This window comes from Panulirus ornatus, chromosome 11 (genome assembly GCF_036320965.1).
Source record: "Panulirus ornatus isolate Po-2019 chromosome 11, ASM3632096v1, whole genome shotgun sequence".
Taxonomy (NCBI): Eukaryota; Metazoa; Arthropoda; class Malacostraca; order Decapoda; family Palinuridae; genus Panulirus; species Panulirus ornatus.
Genome location: NC_092234.1, coordinates 69,961,931 through 69,979,514, shown reverse-complemented (window position 1 = coordinate 69,979,514; position 17,584 = coordinate 69,961,931). Strand labels below are relative to the sequence as shown.

The 17,584-nt window shown below is 41.3% G+C and overlaps 1 protein-coding gene across 1 annotated transcript in view; it reads right to left on the bottom strand.

The window, feature by feature from the left end:
- LOC139751628 (glucose dehydrogenase [FAD, quinone]-like) overlaps window positions 1-17,584 on the bottom strand; it is a 212,904-nt gene that overhangs the window by 136,969 nt on the left and 58,351 nt on the right. The window contains 2 exon segments of the mRNA XM_071667248.1: window positions 4,849-4,942; window positions 4,944-5,039. Coding sequence (XP_071523349.1) covers window positions 4,849-4,942; window positions 4,944-5,039 — 190 coding nt within the window.

The following is a 17,584-nucleotide window of genomic DNA, read 5'->3' as shown; positions in this document are numbered from 1 at the left end:
TTTCATTTTCCTAGATTGAGCAAAATTGTGATCCTTTCCTAAATACACACACACACACACACACACACACACACATATATATATATATATATATATATATATATATATATATATATATATATATATATATATATATATATATTTATATATATATATATATATATATATATATATATATATATATATATATATATATATATATATATAAATATATATATATATATATATATATATATATATATATATATATATATATATATATATATATATATATATATATATATATATATATATATATTTTATATTTTTATATTTTGCTTTGTCGCTGTCTCCCGCGTTTGCGAGGTAGCGCAAGGAAACAGACGAAAGAAATGGCCCAGCCCACCCCCATACACAATGTATATACATACACGTCCACACACGCAAATATTCATACCTATACATCTCAATGTACACATATATATACACACATAGACATATACATATATACACATACACACAATTCACACTGTCTGTCTTTATTCATTCCCATCGCACTTCGCCACACATGGAATAACATCCCCCCTCCCCCATCATGTGTGCGAGGTAACTCTGGGAAAAGACAACAAAGGCCCCATTCGTTCACACTCAGTCTCTAGCTGCCATGCAATAATACCCGAAACCACAGCTCCCTTTCCACATCCAGGCCCCACACAACTTTCCATGGTTTACCCCAGACGCTTCACATGCCCTGATTCAATCCACTGACAGCACGTCGACCCCGGTATGCCACATCGATCCAATTCACTCTACTCCTTGCCCGCCTTTCACCCTCCTGCATGTTCAGGCCCCCATCACTCAAAATCTTTTTCACTCCATCTTTCCACCTCCAATTTGGTCTCCCACTTCTCCTCGTTCCTTCCACCTCTGACACATATATCCTCTTGGTCAATCATTCCTCACTCATTCTCTCCATGTGCCCAAACCAGTTCAAAACACGCTCTTCTGCTCTCTCAACCTCGCTCTTCTAATTTCCACACATCTCTCTTACCCTTACATTACTTACTCGATCAAACCACCTCACACCACATATTGTCCTCAAACATCTCATTTCCAGCACATCCACCCTCCTGCGCACTACTCTATCCATAGCCCACGCCTCGCAACCATACAACATTGTTGGAACCACTATTCCTTCAAACATACCCATTTTTGCTTTCCGAGATAATGTTCTCGACTTCCACACATTCTTCAAGGCTCCCCTCCCCCACCCTATGATTTACCTCCGCTTCCATGGTTCCATCCGCTGCCAGATCCACTCCCAGATATCTAAAACACTTTACTTCCTCCAGTTTTTCTCCATTGAAACTTACCTCCCAATTGACTTGACCCTCAACCCTACTGTACCTAATAACCTTGCTCTTATTCACATTTACTCTTAATTTTCTTCTTTCACACACTTTACCAAACTCAGTCACCAGCTTCTGCAGTTTCTCACATGAATCAGCCACCAGCTCTGTATCATCAGCGAACAACAACTGACTCACTTCCCAAGCTCTCCCATCCACAACAGACTTCATACTTGCCCCTCTTTCCAAAACTCTTGCATTCACCTCCCTAACAACCCCATCCATAAACAAATTAAACAACCATGGAGACATCACACACCCCTGCCGCAAACCTACATTCACTGAGAACCAATCACTTTCCTCTCTTCCTACACGTACACATGCCTTACATCCTCGATAAAAACTTTTCACTGCTTCTAACAACTTGTCTCCCTCACCATATATTCTTAGTACCTTCCACAGAGCATCTCTATCAACTCTAACATATGCCTTCTCCAGATCCATAAATGCTACATAGAAATCCATTTGCTTTTCTTAGTATTTCTCACATACATTCTTCAAAGCAAACACCTGATCCACACATCCCATACCACTTCTGAAACCACACTGCTCTTCCCCAATCTGATGCTCTGTACATGCCTTCACCCTCTTAATGAATACCCTCCCATATAATTTACCAGGAATACTTAACAAACTTATACCTCTGTAATTTGAGCACTCACTCTTATCCCTTTTGCCTTTATACAATGGCACTATGCACGTATTCCGCCAATCCTCAGGCTTCTCACCATGAATCATACATACATTAAATAACCTTACCAACCAGTCAACAATACAGTCACCCCCTTTTTTAATAAATTCCAAGATGTGAAAAAAGGAGAGATAGGTAGTATGTTTGAGGAAAGGAACCTGGATGTTTTGGCTCTGAATGAAACGAAGCTGAAGGGTAAAGGGGAAGAGTGGTTTGGGAATGTGTTGGGAGTAAAGTCAGGGGTTAGTGAGAGGACAAGAGCAAGGGAAGGAGTAGCACTACTCCTGAAACAGTTGTTGTGGGAGTATGTGATAGAGTGTAAGAAAGTAAATTCTAGATTAATATGGGTAGAAATGAAAGTTGATGGAGAGAGATTGGTGATTATTGGTGCATATTGGGCATGAGAAGAAAGATCATGAGGGACAAGTGTTTTGTGAGCAGCTGAATGAGTGTGTCAGTTGTTTTGATGCACAAGAGCGGGTTATAGTGATGGGTGATTTGAATGCAAAGGTAAATAATGTGGCAGTTGATGGAATAATTGGTATACATGGGGTGTTCAGTGTTGTAAAAGGAAATGGTGAAGAGCTTGTAGATTTATGTGCTGAAAAAGGACTGGTGATTGGGAATACATGGTTTAAAAAGCGATATATACATAAGTATACTTATGTAAGTGGGAGAGATGGCCAGGGAGCGTTATTGGATTACGTGTTAATTGACAGGCGCGCGAAAGAGAGACTTTTGGATGTTAATGTGCTGAGAGGTGCAACTGGAGGGATGTCTGATCATTATCTTGTAGAGGCGAAGGTGAAGATTTGTATGGGTTTTCAGAAAAGAAGAGAGAATGTTGGGGGGGAAGTGGGTGGTGAAAGTAAGTGAGCTTGGGAAGGAGACTTGTGTGAGGAAGTACCAGGAGAGACTGAGTACAGAGTGGAAAAAGGTGAGAACAAAGGAGGTAAGGGGAGTGGGGGAGGAATGGGATGTATTTAAGGAAGCAGTGATGGCCTGCGCAAAAGATGCTTGTGGCATGAGAAGAGTGGGAGTGGGTTGATTAGAAAGGGTAGTGAGTGGTGGGATGAAGAAGTAAGATTATTAGTGAAAGAGAAGAGAGAGGCATTTGGACGATTTTTGCAGGGAAAAATGCAATTGAGTGGGAGATGTGTAAAAGAAAGAGACAGGAGGTGAAGAGAAAGGTGCAAGAGGTGAAAAAGAGGGCAAATGAGAGTTGGGGTGAGAGAGTATCATTAAATTTTAGGGAGAATAAAAAGATGTTCTGGAAGGAGGTAAATAAAGTGCGTAAGACAAGGGAGCAAATGGGAACTTCAGTGAAGGGGGCTAACGGGGAGGTTATAACAAGTAGTGGTGATGTGAGAAGGAGATGGAGTGAGTATTTTGAAGGTTTGTTGAAAGTGTTTGATGATAGAGTGGCAGATATAGGGTGTTTTGGTCGAGGTGGTGTGCAAGGTGAGAGGGTTAGGGAAAATGATTTGGTAAACAGAGAAGAGGTAGTAAAAGCTTTGCGGAAGATGAAAGCCGGCAAGGCAGCAGGTTTGGATGGTATTACAGGGGAATTTATTAAAATATATATATATATATATATATATATATATATATATATATATATATATATATTCTTTCTTTCTTTTAAACTATTCGCCATTTCCCGCGTTAGCGAGGTAGCGTTAAGAACAGAGGACTGGGCCTTTGTGGGATATCCTCACCTGGCCCCCCTCTGTTCCTCATTTTGGAAAATTAAAAAAAAAAAAACGAAAGGGGAGGATTTCCAGCCCCCCGCTCCCTCCCCTTTTAGTCGCCTTCTACGACACGCAGGGAATACGTCGGAAGTATTCTTAATCGCCTATCCCCAGGGATGATATATATATATATATATATATATATATATATATATATATATATATATATATATTTGCGTGTGTGGACGTGTATGTGTATACATGTGTATGTAGGTGGGTTGGGCCATTCTTTCGTCTGTTTCCTTGCGGTACCTAGCTAACGCGGGAGACAGCGACAAAGCAATATAAATAAAGAAATATATATATATATATATATATATATATATATATATATATATATATATATATATATATATATATATATATAAGATCACTTGCTATGTTAAGTGAGTAACTGAACATAATTGTGAGGAATATCTATTCATATTCTACTTCAAATGGATAAAAACCAAAGACTTCAAATACAATGAAAACTTCAGTATTCTATACCCTAAAGTGAAAGATGAAATGTACTATTCAAATGGAAGACAGTAATATACCACACCTTTATGTATTAAAAGCATGGTCATGCACAATGTAACCAAGTTCACAGATCCAGGCTTCCAAATTGAAAGCGTGTAGGCTCATCACAGAAATTACAAGAATGGATAAGATTTGAAACTATAAGATAAGAGGGGATTTTGATATTACATCTGTGATGGAAGTAACCGAAAAGAACATACTATTGGATCTGGCAATGCACAAAAAATGAAAAACATAAGATATGCCAAGAAGTATATGAACTGGACCCCTGAGCGAAGAAGTCAGCAGGGCATCGTAGGATGATATGGTGTGCAGGAATCAAGGACTCGTTAAACGGAAGCGGCAAAACACTAGAAGACGTTAAAGAAAAAAAGATATAGCATGAAGATAGGAATGAGAGAAGATTGAATGGAAGGCAGGTGACTGATAAACCTTGCTCATCTGGTGTCTGGTGAGAAAGGTCAATCATCTCATTCTTAAAGTAACGAAAACTAACCACTTTCTCCTTGTTGTGTTCCTCGATAGTCCTCGGACTTCTTGAAATATGGCAAAACAGAGAGATAGTCCCAACCGGGATTGCCCAATGCCGGCCCACTGGTCATAGTCCTGTTTGCTGCCTCGAATGTACAATAAACCACCAATAGTTGATGATCCACCCAGAACCCGACCTTGAAGAAGCCTTGCACTCTGTTGACAGACATTTTTTATTGAATCCTTTCAAATGAATCCAGTGAAAGTGTAAGAAATTAAAGCCTTAAAATTTCAAACACCTTGTCTCTATATGCAGCAAAATCAAGAACTTAGATGAATGAGGCTTTCAAATAAACCTTTTTCCAGTAATCTGTAATTCAGTGTTATTATTAAATATTAATCATTGTTATGCACTGTACAATCTCCACAAAATAACAGAATGTACTGATTACCATTCAGAATAAGGCTTTCTTGTGTTGTTTCATTTGCAAAAGAAACCTGTTATGTACTTAAGATAGGGGATATCACATATCGGACAACATGATTTGCCACCTTAATTACCCTGTGGTATTGAGAATAGAAATTCAACTTTTGTCTGCTGTCATTGGATTTAATGATATTTTCACTATTTCAGTTCCAGATAACATTATTTCCGAAATGGTAATGAACCATGGTTCCTCAAAAGTTGTCCCAGGAAGAACAGGCTTATATTCTTGCTTGGAAGGAAAGAGAAGGTCTAAATGTGGGATCTGAAGATGTACTGGCAAGGACGAGTACACAACCCAGACCTTTTTCTTTCTTTTAACATCATCCTTTCCCAAAAAGCTGGATCTGGTTGGCCAAGGAAGACCAGTAAGGTGACTAATAACATGAAAGGATGGAATTTTTCCAACAACTAATGCTTTTTCAGGACATCAATTGCCTTCCTCATCTTCCTTGGATCAGGTTATCAGTTACCTTCCAAGTCTTCCTGTGTTAACCAGACTCAGCATTTTGGGGAGGGATGAACTCACACACACACACACACACGCACGCACACACACACACACACACACACACACACACACACACACACACACACACACACACACATATATATATATTTTTTTTTTTTTTTTTTTTTTTATACTTTGTCGCTGTCTCCCGCGTTTGCGAGGTAGCGCAAGGAAACAGACGAAAGAAATGGCCCCCCCCCCCCCCCCCATACACATGTATTACATACGTCCACACACGCAAATATACATACCTACACAGCTTTCCATGGTTTACCCCAGACGCTTCACATGCCTTGCTTCAATCCACTGACAGCACGTCAACCCCGGTAGACCACATCGCTCCAATTCACTCTATTCCTTGCCCTCCTTTCACCCTCCTGCATGTTCAGGCCCCGATCACACAAAATCTTTTTCACTCCATCTTTCCACCTCCAATTTGGTCTCCCTCTTCTCCTTGTTCCCTCCACCTCCGACACATATATCCTCTTGGTCAATCTTTCCTCACTCATCCTCTCCATGTGCCCAAACCACTTCAAAACACCCTCTTCTGCTCTCTCAACCACGCTCTTTTTATTTCCACACATCTCTCTTACCCTTACGTTACTCACTCGATCAAACCACCTCACACCACACATTGTCCTCAAACATCTCATTTCCAGTACATCCATCCTCCTGCGCACAACTCTATCCATAGCCCACGCCTCGCAACCATACAACATTGTTGGAACCACTACTCCTTCAAACATACCCATTTTTGCTTTCCGATATAACGTTCTCGACTTCCACACATTCTTCAAGGCCCCCAGGATTTTCGCCCCCTCCCCCACCCTATGATCCACTTCCGCTTCCATGGTTCCATCCGCTGCCAGATCCACTCCCAGATATCTAAAACACTTCACTTCCTCCAGTTTTTCTCCATTCAAACTCACCTCCCAATTGACTTGACCCTCAACCCTACTGTACCTAATAACCTTGCTCTTATTCACATTTACTCTTAACTTTCTTCTTCCACACACTTTTCCAAACTCAGTCACCAGCTTCTGCAGTTTCTCACATGAATCAGCCACCAGCGCTGTATCATCAGCGAACAACAACTGACTCACTTCCCAAGCTCTCTCATCCCCAACAGACTTCATACTTGCCCCTCTTTCCAAAACTCTTGCATTTACCTCCCTAACAACCCCATCCATAAACAAATTAAACAACCATGGAGACATCACACACCCCTGCCGCAAACCTACATTCACTGAGAACCAATCACTTTCCTCTCTTCCTACAAGTACACATGCCTTACATCCTCGATAAAAACTTTTCACTGCTTCTAACAACTTTCCTCCCACACCATATATTCTTAATACCTTCCACAGAGCATCTCTATCAACTCTATCATATGCCTTCTCCAGATCCATAAATGCTACATACAAATCCATTTGCTTTTCTAAGTATTTCTCACATACATTTTTCAAAGCAAACACCTGATCCACACATCCTCTACCACTTCTGAAACCACACTGCTCTTCCCCAATCTGATGCTCTGTACATGCCTTCACCCTCTCAATCAATACCCTCCCATATAATTTACCAGGAATACTCAACAAACTTATACCTCTGTAATTTGAGCACTCACTCTTATCCCCTTTGCCTTTGTACAATGGCACTATGCACGCATTCCGCCAATCCTCAGGCACCTCACCATGAGTCATACATACATTAAATAACCTTACCAACCAGTCAACAATACAGTCACCCCCTTTTTTAATAAATTCCACTGCAATACCATCCAAACCTGCTGCCTTGCCGGCTTTCATCTTCCGCAAAGCTTTCACTACCTCTTCTCTGTTTACCAAATCATTTTCCCTAACCCTCTCACTTTGCACACCACCTCGACCAAAACACCCTATATCTGCCACTCTATCATCAAACACATTCAACAAACCTTCAAAATACTCACTCCATCTCCTTCTCACATCACCACTACTTGTTATCACCTCCCCATTTGCACCCTTCACTGCAGTTCCCATTTGCTCCCTTGTCTTACGCACTTTATTTACCTCCTTCCAGAACATCTTTTTATTCTCCCTAAAATTTAATGATACTCTCTCACCCCAACTCTCATTTGCCCTTTTTTTCACCTCTTGCACCTTTCTCTTGACCTCCTGTCTCTTTCTTTTATACATCTCCCACTCAGTTGCATTTTTTCCCTGCAAAAATCGTCCAAATGCCTCTCTCTTCTCTTTCACTAATACTCTTACTTCTTCATCCCACCACTCACTACCCTTTCTAATCAACCCACCTCCCACTCTTCTCATGCCACAAGCATCTTTTGCGCAATCCATCACTGATTCCCTAAATACATCCCATTCCTCCCCCACTCCCCTTGCTTCCATTGTTCTCACCTTTTTCCATTCTGTACTCAGTCTCTCCTGGTACTTCCTCACACAGGTCTCCTTCTCAAGCTCACTTACTCTCACCACCCTCTTCACCCCAACATTCACTCTTCTTTTCTGAAAACCCATACAAATCTTCACCTTAGCCTCCACAAGATAATGATCAGACATCCCTCCAGTTGCACCTCTCAGCACATTAACATCCAAAAGTCTCTCTTTCGCACGCCTGTCAATTAACACGTAATCCAATAACGCTCTCTGGCCATCTCTCCTACTTACATAAGTATACTTATGTATATCTCGCTTTTTAAACCAGGTATTCCCAATCATCAGTCCTTTTTCAGCACATAAATCTACAAGCTCCTCACCATTTCCATTTACAACACTGAACACCCCATGTATACCAATTATTCCCTCAACTGCCACATTACTCACCTTTGCACTCAAATCACCCATCACTATAACCCGGTCTCGTGCTTCAAAACCACTAACACACTCATTCAGCTGCTCCCAAAACACTTGCCTCTCTTGATCTTTCTTCTCATGCCCAGGTGCATATGCACCAATAATCACCCACCTCCCTCCATCAACCTTCAGTTTTACCCATATCAATCGAGAATTTACTTTCTTACACTCTATCACATACTCCCACAACTCCTGTTTCAGGAGTATTGCTACTCCTTCCCTTGCTCTTGTCCTCTCACTAACCCCTGACTTTACTCCCCAGACATTCCCAAACCACTCTTCCCCTTTACCCTTGAGCTTCGTTTCACTCAGAGCCAAAATATCCAGGTTCCTTTCCTCAAACATACTACCTATCTTTCCTTTTTTTACATCTTGGTTACATCCACACACATTTAGGCACCCCACTCTGAGCCTTCGAGGAGGATGAGCACTCCCCGCGTGACTCCTACTTCTGTTTCCCATTTTAGAAAGTTAATACAAGGAGGGGAGGATTTCTGGCCCCCCGCTCCCGTCCCCTCTCTCTCTCTCTCTCTCTCTCTCTCTCTCTCTCTCTCTCTATATATATATATATATATATATATATATATATATATATATATATATATATATATATATATATATATATATATATATATCTTTTCTTTCTTTCTTTCAAACTATTCGCCATTTCCCGCATTAGCGAGGTAGCGTTAAGAACAGAGGACTGGGCCTTTGAGGGAATACCCTCACCTGGCCCAATTCTCTGTTCTTTCTTTTGGAAAATTAAAAAAAAAAAAAAATAAAACGAGAGGGGAGGATTTCCAGCCCCCCGCTCCCTCCCCTTTTAGTCGCCTTCTACGACACGCAGGGAATACGTGGGAAGTATTCTTAATCCCCTATCCGCAGGGATATATATATATATATATATATATATATATATATATATATATATATATATATATATATATATATATATATATATATATATATATATATATATATATATATTTTTTTTTTTTTTTTTTATACTTTGTCGCTGTCTCCCGCGTTTGCGAGGTAGCGCAAGGAAACAGACGAAAGAAATGGCCCAACTCCCCCCCATACACATGTACATACACACGTCCACACACGCAAATATACATACCTACACAGCTTTCCATGGTTTACCCCAGACGCTTCACATGCCTTGATTCAATCCACTGACAGCACGTCAACCCCTGTATACCACATCGCTCCAATTCACTCTATTCCTTGCCCTCCTTTCACCCTCCTGCATGTTCAGGCCCCGATCACACAAAATCTTTTTCACTCCATCTTTCCACCTCCAATTTGGTCTCCCTCTTCTCCTCGTTCCCTCCACCTCCGACACATATATCCTCTTGGTCAATCTTTCCTCACTCATTCTCTCCATGTGCCCAAACCATTTCAAAACACCCTCTTCTGCTCTCTCAACCACGCTCTTTTTATTTCCACACATCTCTCTTACCCTTACGTTACTTACTCGATCAAACCACCTCACACCACACATTGTCCTCAAACATCTCATTTCCAGCACATCCATCCTCCTGCGCACAACTCTATCCATAGCCCACGCCTCGCAACCATACAACATTGTTGGAACCACTATTCCTTCAAACATACCCATTTTTGCTTTTCGAGATAATGTTCTCGACTTCCACACATTTTTCAAGGCTCCCAAAATTTTCGCCCCCTCCCCCACCCTATGATCCACTTCCGCTTCCATGGTTCCATCCGCTGACAGATCCACTCCCAGATATCTAAAACACTTCACTTCCTCCAGTTTTTCTCCATTCAAACTCACCTCCCAATTGACTTGACCCTCAACCCTACTGTACCTAATAACCTTGCTCTTATTCACATTTACTCTTAACTTTCTTCTTCCACACACTTTACCAAACTCAGTCACCAGCTTCTGCAGTTTCTCACATGAATCAGCCACCAGCGCTGTATCATCAGCGAACAACAACTGACTCACTTCCCAAGCTCTCTCATCCACAACAGACTTCATACTTGCCCCTCTTTCCAGGACTCTTGCATTTACCTCCCTAACAACCCCATCCATAAACAAATTAAACAACCATGGAGACATCACACACCCCTGCCGCAAACCTACATTCACTGAGAACCAATCACTTTCCTCTCTTCCTACACGTACACATGCCTTACATCCTCGATAAAAACTTTTCACTGCTTCTAACAACTTGCCTCCCACACCATATATTCTTAATACCTTCCACAGAGCATCTCTATCAACTCTATCATATGCCTTCTCCAGATCCATAAATGCTACATACAAATCCATTTGCTTTTCTAAGTATTTCTCACATACATTCTTCAAAGCAAACACCTGATCCACACATCCTCTACCACTTCTGAAACCACACTGCTCTTCCCCAATCTGATGCTCTGTACATGCCTTCACCCTCTCAATCAATACCCTCCCATACAATTTACCAGGAATACTCAACAAACTTATACCTCTGTAATTTGAGCACTCACTCTTATCCCCTTTGCCTTTGTACAATGGCACTATGCACGCATTCCGCCAATCCTCAGGCACCTCACCATGAGTCATACATACATTAAATAACCTTACCAACCAGTCAACAATACAGTCACCCTCTTTTTTAATAAATTCCACTGCAATACCATCCAAACCTGCTGCCTTGCCGGCTTTCATCTTCCGCAAAGCTTTTACTACCTCTTCTCTGTTTACCAAATCATTTTCCCTAACCCTCTCACTTTGCACACCACCTCGACCAAAACACCCTATATCTGCCACTCTGTCATCAGACACATTCAACAAACCTTCAAAATACTCATTCCATCTCCTTCTCACATCACCACTACTTGTTATCACCTCCCCATTTACGCCCTTCACTGAAGTTCCCATTTGCTCCCTTGTCTTACGCACCCTATTTACCTCCTTCCAGAACATCTTTTTATTCTCCCTAAAATTTACTGATAGTCTCTCACCCCAACTCTCATTTGCCCTTTTTTTCACCTCTTGCACCTTTCTCTTGACCTCCTGTCTCTTTCTTTTATACTTCTCCCACTCAATTGCATTTTTTCCCTGCAAAAATCGTCCAAATGCCTCTCTCTTCTCTTTCACTAATACTCTTACTTCTTCATCCCACCACTCACTACCCTTTCTAAACAGCCCACCTCCCACTCTTCTCATGCCACAAGCATCTTTTGCGCAATCTATCACTGATTCCCTAAATACATCCCATTCCTCCCCCACTCCCCTTACTTCCATTGTTCTCACCTTTTTCCATTCTGTACACAGTCTCTCCTGGTACTTCCCCACACAGGTCTCCTTCCCAAGCTCACTTACTCTCACCACCTTCTTCACCCCAACATTCACTCCTCTTTTCTGAAAACCCATACTAATCTTCACCTTAGCCTCCACAAGATAATGATCAGACATCCCTCCAGTTGCACCTCTCAGCACATTAACATATATATTATGTATTATACTTTGTCGCTGTCCCCCGTGTTAGCGAGGTAGCGCAAGGAAACAGACGAAAGAATGGCCCAACCCACCCACATACACATGTATGGTAAAGTGTGTGAAAGAAGACAGCTGAGAGTATATGTGAATAAGAGCAAGGTTATTAGGTACAGGAGGGTTGAGGGACAAGTCAGTTGGGAGGTAAGTTTGAATGGAGAAAAACTGGAGGAAGTGAAGTGTTTTAGATATCTGGGAGTGGATCTAGCAGCGGATGGAATCATGGAAGCGGAAGTGAATCATAGGGTGGGGGAGGGGGCGAAAGTTCTGGGAGCGTTGAAGAATGTGTTGAAGTCAAGAACATTTTCTCGGAAAGCAAAAATGGGTATATTTGAAGGAATAGTGGTCCCAACAATGTTATATGGTTGCGAGGCGTGGGCTATAGATAGAGTTGTGCGGAGGAGAGTGGATGTGCTGGAAATGAGATGCTTGAGGACAATATGTGGTGTGAGGTGGTTTGATCGAATAAGTAATGATAGGGTAAGAGAGATGTGTGATAATAAAAAGAGTGTAGTTGAGAAGGCAGAAGAAGGTGTTTTGAAATGGTTTGGTCAAATGGAGAGAATGAGTGAGGAAAGATTGACCTAGAGGATATATGTGTCATAGGTGGAGGGAACGAGGAGAAGTGGGAGACCAAATTGGAGGTGGAAAGATGGAGTGAAAAAGATTTTGAGTGATCGGGGCCTGAACATGCAGAAGGGTGAAAGGCGTGCAAGGAATAGAGTGAATTGGAACGATGTGGTATACCGGGGTCGACATGCTGTCAATGGATTGAACCAGGGCGTGTGAAGCGTCTGGGGTAAAGCATGGAAAGTTCTGTGGGGCCTGGATGCGGAAAGGGAGGTGTGGTTTCAGTGCATTTTACATGACAGCTAGAGACTGAGTGTGAACAAATGTGGCCTTTGTTGTCTTTTCCTAGAGATACCTCGCGCACATGCGGGGGGAGGGGGTTGTTATTTCATGTGTGACGGGGTGGCGATGGGAAGGAATAAAGGCAGACAGTATGAATCATGTACATGTGTATATATGTATATGTCTGTGTGTGTATATATATGTATACGTTGAGATGTATAGGTATGTATATTTGCGTGTGTGGATGTGTATGTATATACATGTGTATGTGGGTGGATTGGGCCATTCTTTCGTCTGTTTCCTTGCGCTACCTCGCTAACGCGGCACACAGCGACAAAGCAAAATAAATTAATGAAATGATATATATATATATATATATATATATATATATATATATATATTTATATATATATTATATATATATATATCCCTGGGGATGGGGAGAAAGAATACTTCCCACGCATTCCTCACGTGTCGTAGAAAGCGACTAAATGGGACGGGAGCGGGTGGCTAGAAACCCTCTCCTCCTTGTATTCTAACTTTTTAAAAGGAGCAACAGAAGAAGGAGTCACGCGGGGAGTGCTCATCCTCCTCGAAGGCTCAGATTGGTGTGTCTAAATGTTTGTGGATGTAACCAAGATGAGAAAAAAGGAGAGATGGGTAGTATGCTTGAGAAAAGGAACTTGGATGTTCTGGCTCTGAGTGAAACGAAGCTCAAGGGTATATTGTCCTAAAACATCTCATCGTCAACACATCCACCCTCCTCCGCACAACCCAAGCCTCGCACCTATATAACATTATTGGAACCACTATTCCTTCAAACATACCTATTTTTGCTCTCCAAGATAACATTCTCACCTTCCACACTTTCTTCAACGCTCCCAGAACCTATGCCCCCTCCCCCATCCTGTGATTCACTTCCGCTTCCATAGTTCCATCCGCTGCTAAATCCACTCCAGATATCTAAAACACTTCACTTCCTCCAGTTTTTTTCCATTCAAACTTACCTCCCAATTGACTTGCCCCTCAACCCTGCTGAACCTAATAATCTTGCTGTTATTCACATTTACTTTCCGCCTTCTTCTTTCACAAACTTTACCAAATTCAGTTACCAGCTTCTGCAGTTTCTCACATGAATCAGCCACCAGCGCTGCATCATCAGCCAACAACAACTAACTTCCCAAGCCCTCTCATCCACAACAGACTGCATTCTTGCCCCTCTCTCCAAAACTCTTGCAGTCATCTCCCTAACAACCCCATCCATAAACAAATTAAACAACCATGGACACATCATGCACCCCTGCCACAAACCAACATTCACTGGGAACCAATCACTTACCTCTCATCCTACTCGTACACATGCTTTACATCCTTGATAAATGCTTTTCACTGCTTCTAGCATCTTACCTCCCACACCATATACTCTAAATACCTTCCACATAGCATCTCTATCAACTCTATCATATGTCTTCTCCAGATCCATAAATGCTACATACAAATCCATTTGCCTTTCTAAGTATTTCTCACATACATTCTTCAAAGCAAACATCTGATCCACACATCCTCTACCGCTTCTGAAACAACACTGCTCTTCCCCAATCTGATGCTCTGTACATGCCTTCACCCTGTCAATCAATACCCTCCCACATAATTTCCCAGGAATACGCAACAAACTTATACCTCTGTAATTTGAACACTCACCTTTATCCCCTTTGCCTTTGTACAATAACACTATCCATGCATTCCGCCAATCCTCAGGCACCTCACCATGAGTCATAAATACACTGAATATCCTCACCAACCAGTCAACAACACAGTCACCCCCTTTTTTAATAAATTCCACTGCAATACCATCCAAACCTGCTGCCTTGCCGGCTTTAATCTTCCGCAAAGCTTTCACTACCTCTTCTCTGCTTACCAAACCATTCTCCCTGACCCTTTCACTTCGCACACCACCTCGACCAAAACACATTATATCTGCCACTCAATCATCAAACATGTTCAACAAACCTTCAAAATACTCACTCCATCTCCTTCTCACATCACCACTACTTGTTATTACCTCCTCATTAGCCCCCTTCACCGTTGTTCCCATTTGTTCTCTTGTCTTACGCACTTTATTTACCTCTTTCCAAAACATCTTTTTATTCTCCCTAAAATTTAATGATACTCTCTCACCCTAACTCTCATTTGCCCTCTTTTTCACCTCTTGCACCTTTCTCTTGACCTTCTGCCTCTTTCCTTTATTCATCTCCCAGTCATTTGCACTATTTCCCGGCAAAAATCATCAAAATGCCTCTCTCTTCTCTTTCATTTTTGAAATACTAAAAATCAGTATTATAAACCATTCAAGCAACTCCAGCCACTTGAACACATCAATCACTGCCATTCAAACCTTGGCATGTCACAAGGGCTTCTGCATCTTCAAATGCCACTAGGGCCTTCAAATTTTCACATGCCACTGCCATGCATTCTGATTGGGTCCGACTGTTCCAAATAAACAATTCTCTCCCTAACTTAATCCCCTGTGCATTGATATTCGGTCTTCCTCTAATCATATTCAAAATCACTCTTCATAGTCTCATGACTTGAGCAAATATGACTGCTGGCTGCTTTTGTCAGCCTGAAATACATATAATCTCATCTACTCGCAGTGTATATAGCATGGGCCTATGGTAGACATTATGTGGCATCTGTTCACCTGTTATCTTTGAGTAACTGAGCTCTTTTGATAACTGAGTGTGCCCACTAGAGTTGAGGTGACATCTGGTCCTTATAAGTTCCTTTAGCAGGTAACACATTCAATTACTGTGTTTTACCAAAACTATTTTAGAACAGTCCTTTATGATTTTCTGTCAAAATGACTGAAACATGAATCTAGGACCTTGGCCAGGGGGTTTAGTAAAGTTTGCCTCCTGACCCCCTCATCAATTAGTATGTGAGTCATGATGTGTTGCTATATAATTCTAGGGTCTAAGGTCTTGCTACAATCCCAGCTGATGTCCAAGGGATACAAGATAACTTTGCTTTTTAGAGTATGATCCCAATGCTGCATAGTTAATCTAAAGCTTTGGAATGCAGTAGTGAATGTTACTATCTTGGGTGAGCCTTGACTGCCTTTGGACAGAATCTCACAGAAAGGTAGAACAAGTACATTTAGTATATGGACAGAAACTCTCCAGGTGTCAAGAGGCCTATCATCACATCCCCCATCAATTATTCAGGGATACAAGATGATCCTGACTTAAGCAAGTCCTTGTAGTACACTGTAGAGTTTAAAATTTGGTATTGCATGGGCCACCATAATTGGCAGTAGTTTTGTGATGAGAAAAAGCCCAAAAGAGGGATAGAACATACCCTATGGGTGAACCACTGTAGGGTGTGGTGATTTTCACATGTCCAAAGTACAGGAATGAAAGAAATCTTTTCAAAAATTCAGGAAGGGCAGAGTATATCATAACCAAAAATAAAGGAAACATTAAATTTACTAATCTAGAGCACATGACAATATTTTTGAATGTTAGATACTTGTACAATTACCATTTACTGATTCACAATTACAGCTTCATTCTTTTGACATTTGAATTATGAGTGTACTTTAATTTTTCTAGACAATTATTCTTTATGCATCCTATATTATGTATGACCGCCTCCTTTCTTGGCAACCATTTCTTTCCATCCAATTTAATTTTCATTCACATATTTTCTCCTTGGAGAGTAAATGTGAATAAGAGCATGATTATTAGGTTCAGTAGCATTGAGGGACAAGTTAATTGTAATGTAAGTTCGAATGGAGAAAAACTGGATGAAGTGAAGTGTTTTAGATATCTGGGAGTGGACTCAGCTGCAAATGGAACCATGGAAGTGGAAGTGAGTCACAGAGTGGGGAAGGGGGCGAAAGTATTGAGGAAATGTTATCTCGGTGGAGCACAAATGGGTATATTTGAAGAAATAGTAGTTCCAACAATTTTATATAGATGCGAGGCATGAGCTATAGATGGGGTTATACAGAGGAGGGTGGATGTGTTGGGAATGAAATGTTTGAAGAGAATATGTAGTGTGAGGTGGTCTCATTGACTAAGAAATGAAAGGGTAAGAGAGATATGTGGAAATAAAAAGAGTGCAGTTGAGAGAGAAGAGGGTGTGTTGAAATGGTTTGGACAGATGGAGAGAATGAGTGGGGAAAGATTGACAAAGAGGATATATGTGTCAGTGATGGAGGGAACAAGGAGAAGCAGGAGACCAAATTGGAGGTGGAAGGAAGGAGTGAAAAAGATTTTAAGTGACTGAGGCCTGAACACACAGGAGAGTGACAGGCGTGCAATGAATAGTGAATTGGAACGATGTGGTATACTGGGGTTGACATGCTGTAAATGGACTGAACCAAGGCATGTGAAATGTCTGAGGTAAACCCTGGAAAGCTCTATGGGATATGGATGTGGATAGGGGGCTGTGGTTTTGGTGCATTACTCATGACAGCTAGAGGCTGAATGTAAACGAAAGTGGCGATTTCTGTCTGTTTCCTGGTGTTACCTCACTGAAGAAGCGGGT